At 37.6% G+C, this 13424-nt stretch overlaps 1 protein-coding gene across 2 annotated transcripts in view; it reads left to right on the top strand.

The window, feature by feature from the left end:
• The window catches only part of NME8 (NME/NM23 family member 8), a 34906-nt gene that overhangs the window by 19715 nt on the left and 1767 nt on the right, over positions 1–13424 (top strand). Inside the window, exons 9-15 of one of the 2 annotated variants that reach the window (XM_060195849.1) lie at positions 2333–2425; positions 2929–3110; positions 4994–5169; positions 8505–8649; positions 10226–10333; positions 11111–11262; positions 13142–13286. In XM_060195849.1, the coding sequence (XP_060051832.1) occupies positions 2333–2425; positions 2929–3110; positions 4994–5169; positions 8505–8649; positions 10226–10333; positions 11111–11262; positions 13142–13286 (1001 nt within the window). The remainder of the gene's footprint in view (positions 1–2332; positions 2426–2928; positions 3111–4993; positions 5170–8504; positions 8650–10225; positions 10334–11110; positions 11263–13141; positions 13287–13424) is intronic. The other variant, XM_060195850.1, reaches the window with a different exon arrangement.

Below are 13424 nucleotides of genomic sequence, written 5' to 3'. Positions count from 1 at the left end.
TTTTAAAAATAGCTGTGTTCTTCCAACATCAACATAAATGGTAATATATATATATATATTTCTTATATTGGATTGTAATACACATTAATTGTGCTGGCTACTAGAAATGCAAACTCGTCATCAGCTAGTTTTATTTCCTGTAGGTTTTCAGAAATACATAATATATTTTAGATATAGGACAACTAAAGGGAGTACTTAGTTTTTTGCTTTAGTGCAAAAATAAAATTTTAGTAAAATTTTTCCATTTATAGGGTCAAGTAGTATCTATTTTCAGTTTTATCGGCCCTATGATATTGACAGAATCACAGAGATAGTGTGTCAACTAATGAATGTGACTGGATTCTATTAATTTTTTATTGGGGGATTATTTGTTTAGAGTATATACAGTTGTTGATGCATGTATAAATGTCTCTGTTTTCTGGGAAACACCTTCACCACCAATCTAGATCTTCTTCTACCATCATGCACTAGGATCTAAAATCACCTCCAAACCGCTGACTTTTTAATTTTGGTGCAATACACCAAGTCAAGTTCCACGATAGACTTTGTGTTTTTGCTTTCTTGTTTCTCAACTTCTGTTCATAAGTGAGACCATCTCATATTTATTATTCTCTTTCTGCATTATCTTACTTCACATGATTCCTTCAAGCTCCAATAAGATGAGGGGGAAAAGGTGAATTCATTATTCTTAATAGTTGACTAATAGTCCACTGTGTATCTCCCCCCCCCCATATATATATTAGCTTACTCAGCCACTCATCTATTGTTAGACACCTGGGTGGCTTCATTCCAGATTTTGGCTATTACATATTGTGCTGCTATGAACAGATTTTTTTTTTTTGGATGGGCATTATTAGTTCCTTAGGAATTGCATATTCATAAAGTAGCTAGCTCCATTTCTAGCTTTCTGAGAATTCTCCAGATTGCTCTCCACAGGAGTTGGACCAATTTATATTCCTACCAGCAGTGCAAAAGGGTTCCTTTGCACCCACAACCTCCCCAGCATTTGTTGTTGCTGTACTTTCTCATGTGTAACATTCCTGTTTCTGATAATAATTCCACCGGTAATTGCTTCTCCACTGAACAGGGGCATTTGCAGGTCAATTCATACTCCCAGCCTATAAAACAGAGTTTTAAATAAAAAGAAAATAATCTCCCTGCATTTTTTTTAGTAGAGTGGAGAAGTTATCAGGTTTTCACTATGAGTTTGATTTTATTTTCTGTTGTCAGCCACTAAGTAACCTTAAGTATATATGACTTGAACATTTGAAAATTATTCACATTGAAATGTCAGTTAGAAGAGTAAGGATGTAGGGAACATGCAAGGAATATTTTACAATATTAGCAAAGCCAATGGGACCAGTTAAATGTCTTCTCCATAATGGAAGCAGATTGTACCTGAAATTAGACACTCTTGATCAAATTGAGCTTGAATTATCTTTATGTATAACTGCTGAGTTTATCTAAACCCAAATTATGCTTTTAATTGTATAAAATCTCTTTGGACTGATATATTTTTGCCTTAAAATGTCTCCTTGACATTTTACTATGTTTGCGTGATATTCACATTAAATATTTCATTAAACTAGATTGACTGATTGATTTTATCAGAGGACTGCTCAACTCTGGTTTCTGGTGGTATTAGGACTGCACTAGGGCTCTCAATGTGCCTCAGGCATGAAAATATTTTTGCATATCCAATATGCTATTTCCCCCAAAATTTTCTTTGAGATAGTAAAGCATGGTAACTTATTAAATTTAGTCCTTCCCCTTAAACTGAATATTTTTTCTTTGTTTGTTTGCACAAGAGTAAGTTATACTAGTGGCCTATGAGGTGACACAGTGCTGGACCCTCAAGCATGAAGTCCTGAGTTTGATCCCTGGCAATGCTTATGCCAGAGTGGTGCTCTGAATCACTCTTCTTTTCATAAGTAAACAAATACATCTTTTTTTTTCAAAAGGATAAAGTTAGACTAGATTGTGAGTTATAACACAATCTTAAATTTAAAACAATCTTGAAAAAGGATAACAAAGAAGTGCTTGTAAATTTCTTTTTTTTTTTTTGCCAGTTATTCAGGAAACTAGGACAGCTTTTCTTCACATAATTTTTTTATATTCTGAGGCAATTCAGTTAGGTAGTAGAACTATTGTACAGTGTTTTGATCTGGCTTTGAAAACTTATATGCGAGTGCTCTGGGGATTGTGCTGAGGTCATGACATGAAAAGCATGCAGGTCTGAATGAGCTGGTAAGTTCATTAAATAAATGTCTTTGCTGTGTTTTTCATGTGGTCCTACAACATGCTTGGATCTAACACCATTCTCAAATTGAAGATTATCAGTGCAGGATTTGTCATCGAAGCAGAGACTGGAACAATATTCACTGAGGAAGAAGTAAGGGATGTCTATAGTGATATAGCAGACCAGGTAAGAAAAAAAAATTTTTTTTAAGCCACTGTGTTTTCAAATATTATGAATTTCTATAAGCTTTAAATACTCATTATACAAAATCAAACAAATGAGTTGACCAACCAAAAAAGCTACACTACTCAAATCATCTTCCTTGACCCTAGTTTCTACACCTGTGAAAGTATAGAACTACAATAGTTACATCAATATTACCTGAGAAACTACTGAGAAATTTGAATCCCTGGGGCTTTCCCTGAGTCCCTTAACAGAATTCAGGAATCTATGTTTTTACCACCCCACCATATGAACTAAAAGCATCCTAAAATCTGATAATAGTTACTAGGCCATCATTAAGGTAAGTTCCTGCTGAACTATGATTCAAGGCTGAGTTTGACAGGAGATATCAAAGGATGGCATTACCTTGCCAAGAAAGGCAAGATGTCGCTTGAATCAGGCTAGTGACTTGAGACCACCCATTTTAGCAACTTCAAGAGAATTTTATTCTTTTACTTATGTTTTAGCCTGACTTTGAAGATTTTGTCTCCTTTATGACGAGTGGCCTAAGTTATATTGTAGTTATATCTCAAGGAGATGAAGAGGAGGCAGAGAATCCTAATCTTGATGAGTACGGAGAAATCTTTGAAAATGAATCTGAGGTGGAAGTTAAGCGCGCGTCAATAGAAAGCAAGGCCAAGCGGGACAGGTAGCTCACTGTAAAAAAATGTATTCGTTACAATGTATTAATAGGTAATAAAGTGTAATAAACATAATGTTCAAAAATCTACAGAAAATCATTTTATTTTTTTATGTGGAAGTCAAATATTTTTTCTAAATAATTATGTTTATTTTTTATATATTGTTTTATTTATTTTTATATAGTTTCTTTAAAGTGGCTTTGGTTCACCAACATCTGAGTCTATCACCAAGACCCTTTTGCTTCTTTGAGTTTCTTTGAGTTCTTTCCTTAGCAGCCTGCGGTGTTTTTTTTCCTTATCCTTGGCTTTGGATAGTTTTCACTAGGATGTGTCTTTGTGCCCATTTTAGATTTTTTGTTTTACAAACAAAAACTGTACTGCTTCTTTTATACACCTGTATGTACTTAGGCATACATTTGTTTTACTTAATAGAATTAAACTTTACTAACCCATTGTTTCATGTTTGGCTGTGAAATATACATCTACACAGTTTTTCACTAGGTCTTTTTCTCTGACCATGGGGAGAGGAAAGCCTGGGTAAAGTCTTCAAATTAGACATTAATAATACAGAGCTTGGTAGTGATACACCTGGTTGAGCACACACATATGCAAGCAATCTGGGCCAAGCCCCTGGTCCCCACTTGGCGGCAGTGAGGGGGAGGGGGTGTCTAGAACAGTGGAGCAGTGTGGCAGCTCTCTCTCTCCTTGCTATTTCTCTTTCACTATAAAGAAAAAAATAGAAATGTACTAAACTCGACTAAGAAGTATATAGTGCAGAAGGCAATACATATTAGGATGGAGCTGTCAAAATACCTGAAAATGTATAAAAGTTAAATATATTTTAAAGTATTTGAAAAATTCAAAAATCAGATCAAAATACTTCTGTGCTTGGAGTTCTCAATGATCAGTAGCTAGTAGACAAAAAGTATAGATCTGTGTTTACCAATATGTAGACACACACACACAGACGGAAAGAGCTAAATTTCACAAATACCTATTTTTGACTTGCAAGGAAAAACCTAATGAAATTTTTTAATTAAGGTTTCCTCATGTATTTTTCCTCCTTATAAGCCAATAAAATTTGGAGATAAACAATAATAAGATGAACAACAATTTTTCCATATTTGAAAACTTGAAATATACTCATCAATAACCCCTGCTTACAAAGCAAAATTAAAAGGTAAAAATGGAAGCTCACCAGAAGGTTCTACGTGGCAGAAAGAAAAAAGCTGACAAACTTCATCTTGTTTATCTTTTTCCTTTTATTGAAACCAACCACACATGACTAAATGTAATTTGGTTCTGTAATGTTTTGTATGAAATGTTGAATTAACGGTGAGGGTGGTGTCTCACAAGTGGAGCACAAACCCTGTGTGAGGCCATGGTTCTATGCGGGCATCACCTAAAAGCAAGAAAGACAAAAACAAATAGGACTGACTGGGCAGTGGCGCAGCTGGTTGAGCACACATGCTACAAGGCACAAGGACATGGTTTCAAGTCCCCCGAGTTTCCACGTACAGAGGAGAAGCTTCACCACTGGCAAAGGAATGCTCTAAGTGTCTCTCTTCCTGCCTCGCTCCCTGTATCCTCTCAGTGTCTCTCTGTCCTATCAAATAAAAATAAGCTCAAATTAAAAAGAAAAAAGTAAAATCTCTGATGAAATTCATGCTCTGGCTTTCTCCCTTCTCTTTATCACTAAAAAGTTGAATTAAATACATATTCTTCGATAGATGAATAGATGATAGATGGAAATAGTCCCTTTACGTGAAATTCAGTCTTTGTTTTACCAAAGGGCAATTATCTGTGACTATATCAGCTTTTATCTTATTTTATGCCAGCTTACTGAACTTCCTTTTGTCACAATCTTAAACTGTGCTTTTGGTTCTAACAGTCTACAAGAATATCTAGAAAGACAACATATTTCCCAGTTTTGTGATGTTGAAGGAAACGTGGAAAAAGTGAATAGGCTTATTGATATCTTCTTCCCTGATTTTAGAAATAAGAAAGAATTGAAATTAGAAAAGATATTAGTATTACTTCGGCCAGATATTCTTCAGCACAGGAAAGGTAAGAAATGAAGCACAAACTGTTTTTAAGTATTTGGTGCATAGAACATGAAGAAGCCTCCATATGATTCCATTGAAAGTGTCATTTTAATATTTACCATTAAAAGAGTAGGATCTGGGGAGACAGCATAATGGTTATGCAAAAGACTCTCATGCCTCAGGCTCCAATCTCCAGCACCACCTTAAGAGATGAGCAGTGCTCTCGTCTCAGTCTCTCTCTCTCTCTCTCTCTCTCTCTCCATTAAAAAAAAAATAAGGGGGCAGCGGTTGTGAACTGGAGTAAGCCCACATAGTACAAAGCACTAGAACCCACAAGGATCCCTGTTTGAGCCCCCACCCTCCCACCTGCAGGGGGGTTGCTACACAAGCAGTGAAACAGGTCTGCACATGTCTGTCTGTCTCTCTCCCTATCTTCCCCTCCTCTCTCACTTTCTCTGTCTCTGTCCTATCTAATAAAATAGAGCCCCAGCAATAACCCTGGAGGCAAAAAAAAAAAAAAAAAAAGAATATACTTGGAATGATTTTGATGCTTCTGGAATTACTGATACTCTCTCTGTGACTCAGCATGCCTGTATTGTTGAGAATGTTCTGTTTGGACTTGAGTTGACTTTCTACGGGTGGAGAGCTCTAAAGATGTCTAGGAGAGCTAACCAATCTATTTCCTCACTTAAGGCCCTTTTGTCATCATTAATTTTGTTTGGTTGGTGTCCGTTTTTGAGAGCAGAATGTTAAAATTCCTTACTAATACTGTGTTGCTGCTGATGTGCCTATTAATGGGGGATAAGAGATATCTTTCTTTAAAATTTCTTTATTGGGGGATTAATGTTTTACATTAGACAGTAAATACAATAAATAAATTGTACATGCATAATGTTTCTCAGTTTTCCACATAACAATACAACCCCCACTAGGTCCTCTGTCATCCTTTTTGGACCTGTACTCTACCCCCCCCCCCCACCCACCCCAGAGTCTTTGACTTTGGTGCAATACGCCAACTTCAGTTCAGGTTCTACTTGTGTTTTCTCTTCTCATCTTGTTTTTCAACTTCTGCCTGAGCGTGAGATCATCCCATAGTCATCCTTCTGTTTCTGACTTATTTCACTTACCATGATTTTGTCAAGCTGGTAGGACACGATTTAGCTCATAGCACACGACTTAGCGTTTCCAAGGATCCCCTCATCTATTTTTAGATGGTGGCTTCTTCACATCTCTAGCTGTCGGAGCTCTCCTCTGAGTTCTATATAGCGAACTTTTCACACAGATTATATATAAATCTTCTGTATTAAAAAACTTCCATGTGACAGTGACTAGGCTAGAAGCTGTGCTGTCCACAGATCAAGGCAGAGCATGAACCAACTGAACAATTTTTCTAGCTCAAATAATGTTTTTTTAAGTTTCAGATTCCAGTGATCATCCTTGAGTGATTAATTCCAGATATTCTTTTTCCTTTAACCTTATGACCTCCTGTTACAATTGTAAAAGAATTTCCTTCATGGTCAACATTCCTAGGGTTCCTTGGATAATACAATTTTTACAATTGCAGCAACAGGTCATGCAATAATAATACACCATGCCATTGGAGTTGTTTTTGGTAATATTTATTGCAGGTAGAATGTTGTTATCCAGCCCTTCCTGGTATTGGGTCAAGTTTCTTCTTACTTTCCATTATGTTAAATACACTGGAAGAATTTTATATGTCGAATATGTTATATCTAACTTAAATTTTCTTAATAAACCTTCTCAAGATGATATCTCATTTTGAAGTGAAAAATGATTTTAGACAACTTAATGTATGTTATTTTTTAATCTTTTTTGAGAAAAATTTAAAGACTATGATGGTATCAGAGGTACAATTTTATATCTCCCTGCAATATATATTCTAACTTTATAACTCATTACAGCCTTTTTTTTACAACTTACATTTTCTCAATATTTATTCATTTCTTGATTTCAAACGCACCAGCATAGGACCTAGGTGCATCAAAAACTGCTTTAATATGACGGCAGGCAGTCCTATACCTAGTGCTCCTTTGTAGTGTATCTTATTTATGTGTTGTGCATTTCTGCTTGCTTAGACTTATTAGGAACTTACTTTATTTAAAAGAAGTAGGTGTGGGATCTCTTCAAAATCAGCTCAGCTATTTTCCTTCTATAATTTCTTAACTTTCATTTTAAACTAAAATAAATTCTGATATCTTGGATTTTATCTCTCTGTTCTTTTTCTAACATTTGGGTTTAAATTGTTATCCATTTATTATACTTCCTTCTTCTTGGTAATGAAAAAATTTTCTTTTTTCTTTTTTTTTAAATTTTTATTTTTTAACCAGAGCACTGCTCAGCTCTGGCTTATGGTGCTGCAGGGGATTGAACCTAGGACTTTGGAGCCTCAGGCATGAGAGTTTCTTTGCATAACCATTATGCTATCTCCCCCCGCTGTAAAAAAATTTTCGAATGAGAGAGAGATATGGAGAGAGAAGACTCTGGCATAACCATTATGCTGTTTGCCCTGCCTTGAATCATATTGTTAAACAAAATTTGAAAAAAAGTTATGAATTTGTATTTTGTCACCAGAATTCTCACGGAGGCCCGTCACCTTTTTTACATTTTATTATTATTTTATTTTATTTACATATATATATATTTATTTACCAGAGTAATGCTCAGCTCTGGCTTATGGTGGTATAGGGATTGAACCTTGGACTTCAGAGCTTCAGGCAAGACAGTCTCTTTGTATAACCATTATGCTATCTACCTCTGCCCTTATTATTATTTTTTTACCTTTTAACTAGAGGGTGAAAATCAGAGAGGGAGAGAAACAGCGAGTGAAGGAGAGACATCACAGCACCACTCCTCTGCTTATAGTTTCCCCCTGCTTAGTGCTTTATGTAGTATTCAGGGACTCAAACCTGGTTCTTGACCTTTTGTGTTGCAAGGAAAAGCCTTCTGCCAGGCTGATCTTGTTCTTTTGTAGACAGGTACGTGGATAATTCTGTTGGTTATTTTAGTGACTGTCTACAAATCACATGCATGTGTATGTACCAGAAGAATATGTTTATTAAATAAAACAAAAATATTTAACAATGTTAAATGTTAATATGTTTAGTAATGAGATAATGCTAAGAGTGTCCATGACTTCTATGAGATGAAAATTTGGAAATCGTGTCATGATTTGATATGCGGAGAATATTGTTTACCTTAAATTTATACTCAGTAAACTATATCTTCAAACTTGTAAACTTCAGGAGAATAAATACATTCACGACAGTAAACTGTGTTTAACCTCTGTATATCTCTAATAGCTTATCCATTTAAAACTTGTTATGTGACCTTATTTAGAGGATGTTTTGAAAGTTATTCAAAATGAAGGCTTCAAAATACTAATGGAAAGGCAATTAGTATTATCGGAAGTAGAAGCACGAACACTGTGCAAGAGATTTGAAGATGAAGATTATTATGGAACTCTTATAGGAAATATGACCAGGTAAACTAGACCTCAGGTTTTGAAAGCACAGACCGATTATTCTTAAAACATTTCAGTCTTCTCTTAACTATGCGCTCTTTCTAAGTTTCTTTTTTGTTTATTTTAATTTTTTATTACCTTTATTTATTGGCTAGAGACAGCCAGAAATCAAGAGAGGAAGGAGGAGAGAGGGGAGAGAGACGCCTGCAGCCTGCTTCACCACTTGCAGAGCTCCCACACACACTCCCCAAGCCCCCGCAGGTGAGGACCAGGGACTTGAACCTGGATCCCTGCGCACTGTAACATGTGCACTCAACCAGGGGCACCACCACTCGACACCTCCTTCTAAGACTCCAAATCTCCCCACATTAATACAATCTCCCTTTCCTCTCAGTTATCTGCCCAAACATCAGTTTACTCCCCTCCTCCTGGAATATTCCAGGAGCGGTGGGAAGATCACAGGTGAAGTTGTTAAAATCAAGTTAAATCAGCTTCCCCAGAGACACACCCTACTAGGGAAAGAGAGAGGCAGACTGGGAGTATGGACCGACCGGTCAATGCCCATGTTCAGCGGGGAAACAATTACAGAAGCCAGACCTTCTACCTTCTGCAACCCACAATGACCCTGGGTCCATGCTCCCAGAGGTCTAGAGAATGGGAAAGCTATCAGGGGAGGGGGTGGGATATGGAGATTGGGTGGTGGGAATTGTGTGGAGTTGTAGCCCTCCTACCCTATGGTTTTGTTAATTAATCCTTTCTTAAATAAAAAAAAAAATCAAGTTAAATCCAATGACTGACGTCCAAGATGTGTATTTCTTCAATCCAAGCAGAGAACGTATTAGTTATCAACGAGGGCTTTGACATTCATAGAGATTACTAGTCCTAGGAGAAGAATTAAATAGGAATATGTGAAGTTTCTAGAGGAGTTAATGAAGTATCACCTATGACTGAAACACTACAAGGGCATATATGAATCCATAGAAGTGTGGGAAATGTATATGGCCCAACCAAGTCAGGACCAAGACTCTCCTCTTTTCTCCCTATCTCTGCCTTTTGAAAGCTTTCGAAAGTAGGACAGTGGAAATCAATTTCAGACCCTTGATAATAATTATTTTTGCCTCCAGGGTTATTGCTGGAGCTTGGTGCCGGCATCACGAATCCACTGCTCCTGGAGGCTATTTTTTCCCTTTTCTTACCCTTGTTGTTTTATCGTTGTTGTGGTTATTATTGTTGTTGTTATTGATGTCTTTGTTGTTGGACAGGACAGAGAGAAAGGAAGAGAGGAGGGGAAGACAGAAAAGGGGAGAGAAAGATAGACACCTGCAGACCTGCTTCGCTGCCTGTGAAGCGTATCCCCTCCCCCCCCCCCCCCCCCCCCCGCAGGTGGGAAGACAGGGGTTCAAACCAGGATCCTTATGCTGGTCCTCGTGCTTCACGCTAGGTGCGCTTAACCAGCGGCGCTACTGCCCAACCCCCAACAATAAAATGTTTTGACGCATTTCTGTCTACTTCACCAGTAAAGTTGTGTTGTTTGCAGTCAGTATAATTAGCTACCATGCCACACACTCATTAATGATTTTTTCTCTTTTTTTAATAGAGGCCCATCACTTGCCCTTGTTTTATTAAGAAGCCAAGGTCTGAAACACTGGAAAGAGTTAGTGGGACCAATCTCTGTGGAAGAAGCCCAAGAAGGGTTCTCAGACTGGTAGGAGTCCTGTTACAGACGCCAAACTCCTTTCATGGGAACTATTTTGTTTCTGGATATATACCAATACAGATATATTTGTTCACTAGACTAAAATGATCCTGACTGGGAATCTGAAATTGATTTCCACTGATACTTTTTTTTATAAAGAGTTACATTTCTAGTGTTTGATCACTATTTAGTGGTGAAAGAAGTAAATGAAATGTTTACTGGGAGCTCTGTATGTTTCAAATGTATCATCTGCCAACATGCTCAAAATCAGGTTTTATGATGATATTTATGTCTTAGACAACCAAATTCCAGAGATATCAATGGCCTAGTAACACATAACTGACAAATAATGCAATCAAGTGGATACAGTCTATGCTTTTTCACTTCACCAAGACATACAACCCTCCTTTCATGGTTTTCTGTCCATAGTCACTACTATATTCACATGCCAGTAGCTTCACAGTTTATGATGACTACCCTCCTTGTAGGGAGTAGCAGGTTTCAAAAAACTTCATTGTATGTATTTATTTTTACACAGGCAGACACCATAGCACCGAAGCTTCCTTCAGTGGGGTAGAGTAAGGCTCGATCCTGGGTCCCACACACAGCAAAGCAGCATACTCCCCACGTGAACTATTTTCACTGGTCAACTTCATTTTACGCAGTGCCTATGTCGGAAATGAACTGCTGTTGCTTGATTAATTTTGAGACTTTTATACACATTGTATAAAATATAACATTGTGCTATGTTATGCTGTGACAAACTGTTAAGTCGATGTCTTTAAGGTTGTGTGCAAAATTTGCAATGGACAGTTTGCCTATCTGCCAGTTACATGGGAGTGATTCTTTAGAAGCAGCAGAGAGAGAAATACAACTACTCTTTCCTCCTCAGAACACGTTGGCAATGATCAAGCCTCATGTAACACCTAAAGAAAGAGGTACATTTCTACTTGTTTGTGAAAATCAAAAACACAAATGTTTCTTCAAGTTTTGTGAATACTTTCGAGCTACATAAGGTACATTAAGGATGATGCCAGGAGTCGGGCTGTAGCACAGCGGGTTAAGCGCAGGTGGCGCAAAGCACAAGGACCGGCATAAGGATCCGGGTTCGAACTCCGGTTCCCCACCTGCAGCGGAGTCGCTTCACAGGCGGTGAAGCAGGTCTGCAGGTGTCTTATCTTTCTCTCCACCTCTCTGTCTTCCCCTCCTCTCTCCATTTCTCTCTGTCCTATCCAACAATGACAACAACAATAATAACTATAACAATAAAACAACAAGGGCAATAAAAGGGAATAAATAAATAAAATAAGTATTTAAAAAAAAGGATGATGCCGATATGTTTGCTATTGTTTTCTTTTTTAAATTTTATTATTGGATAGAGATAAAGAGAAATTAACAGGGGGAGGTAGAGAAGGAGAGAGGCAGAAAGACACTTGCAGACCTGCTTCACCACTTGTGAAGCTTCCCGCCTGCTGCTAGGGAACAGGGCCTTGAACCTGGGACCTTGCACACTGTAACAAGTGCCCTTAGCCAGGTGCGCTATTATGTGGCCCCCAAAATTTGAGATTATAGATGTCCCACAGACTGGTGGTAAACTGTGCAGTAGATGGAATGCTTCTTCATGTTTCTACCCAGGAGTCCACTACTCTGTAAACTGAATCCATTGTTGCCAAAAGATTGTCGTTGTTTCACTTCCCCAAGAAGTTACTTCAGCCTGTCCCCTGCCTGCCCCAAGTTTGGAATATTATGTGTTTTTTCTTTATTGGGGGGGGAATTATGGGTATTATGACTTTCTTCCTGGCCTATGGTCATCATTTTGAAACATGCATGGGTGGTGGCATACAGCAGATATGAGCAGAACTTGGGTATGGGCTTGCAGCATAAAGACAGAGAAAATGAGAGGAAAGTAGAAGACAGGGAGAGAGAAAGAAAGACGCCAGCAGCATTGCTTCACTGTTCCTTGAAGGTGGAGACGGGGAGTTTGAATCCAAGTCCTTACACACTGTAATATGTAGACTTTACTGGGTGTACCCATGCCTGTCACCACTACCACACCTAATTTTTAAAAGTTTTTTTTAATTGTTATTGGATACAGACAGAGAAATTGAGAGGGGAGGGGAAGATATAGAGGAAGAAAGACAGAGAGACACCTGCAACCCTGCTTCACCATTCATGCGGCTTTGCCCTTTGTGTGAGGACCAAGGGTTTGAACCTGGGTCCTTGTGCATTGTAATGTGTTCACTTAACCAGGTAAGCTATTGCCTGGCCCCATCACTATTTTTTTTTTTTTAACTTTGGTGACTTTCTCTGTGTTTGCACTATCTGGATGCTGGACTCTGTCTTCTGTCATTTGTCACTCTGGTAATTTATCTGAATTTAAGCCCATTTCTGTGTGGGGTTGTCTATGTGTTTTGTAGTTTTCGTTGCTGTTGTGGGAGTGAAAAAAAAAAAAGTACCTGCTTGTCTACCACCTGTGCTTTTGTTGCTATCATTGCTAGAGTTTTACCTTCCAGATCAACTTTTTACAAACAGAAACAGAGGGAGAAAACAGAAGTCATCGTGGCAACAATGCTCTGTGTGGTGCAATGAGGAACAGGCTGATACCTGGTTGGGCACAGGGCAAAGGAGAGACACTCACAACCCAAATGAACACTCATGCTGGTTCTTGAACCCCATACTTTGACAATCTTACCTAGTTCAGCATAGTTTTGTAAATGAAACCATTCCATTCCTTGTTTGTCATAACCTACCTGAATATGAAGTAAAAAAAAAAAATGGAGGTAATCTGTATGATTACCTGATATTTGTTTTCCCTAGAGGAGATCTTGAAGCTTATTAAGGAGAATGGATTTGAAATGATACAAGCAAAATACATGATTATGAATGAAGAATCAGCAGAAAAAATTTATTCAAAAATAAAAGGAAGAGACTTTTACAAAAGTTTGTTGGACATGTTGGCTGAGTAAGTTTTTGATTCTTAGCTGTTTGTATTATAACAGCTGTAATTGTTCATTATAGAAACATTGAAAATGTAAATATTAATTAAGAGACCACATCTAATCTCATTTATTCAAAGATGTCCATTATTAGTTTTATTTCT

The sequence above is a fragment of the Erinaceus europaeus genome, chromosome 8 (genome assembly GCF_950295315.1).
Source record: "Erinaceus europaeus chromosome 8, mEriEur2.1, whole genome shotgun sequence".
Lineage (NCBI taxonomy): Eukaryota > Metazoa > Chordata > Mammalia > Eulipotyphla > Erinaceidae > Erinaceus > Erinaceus europaeus.
This window is presented reverse-complemented; position numbering and strand designations above follow the sequence as displayed.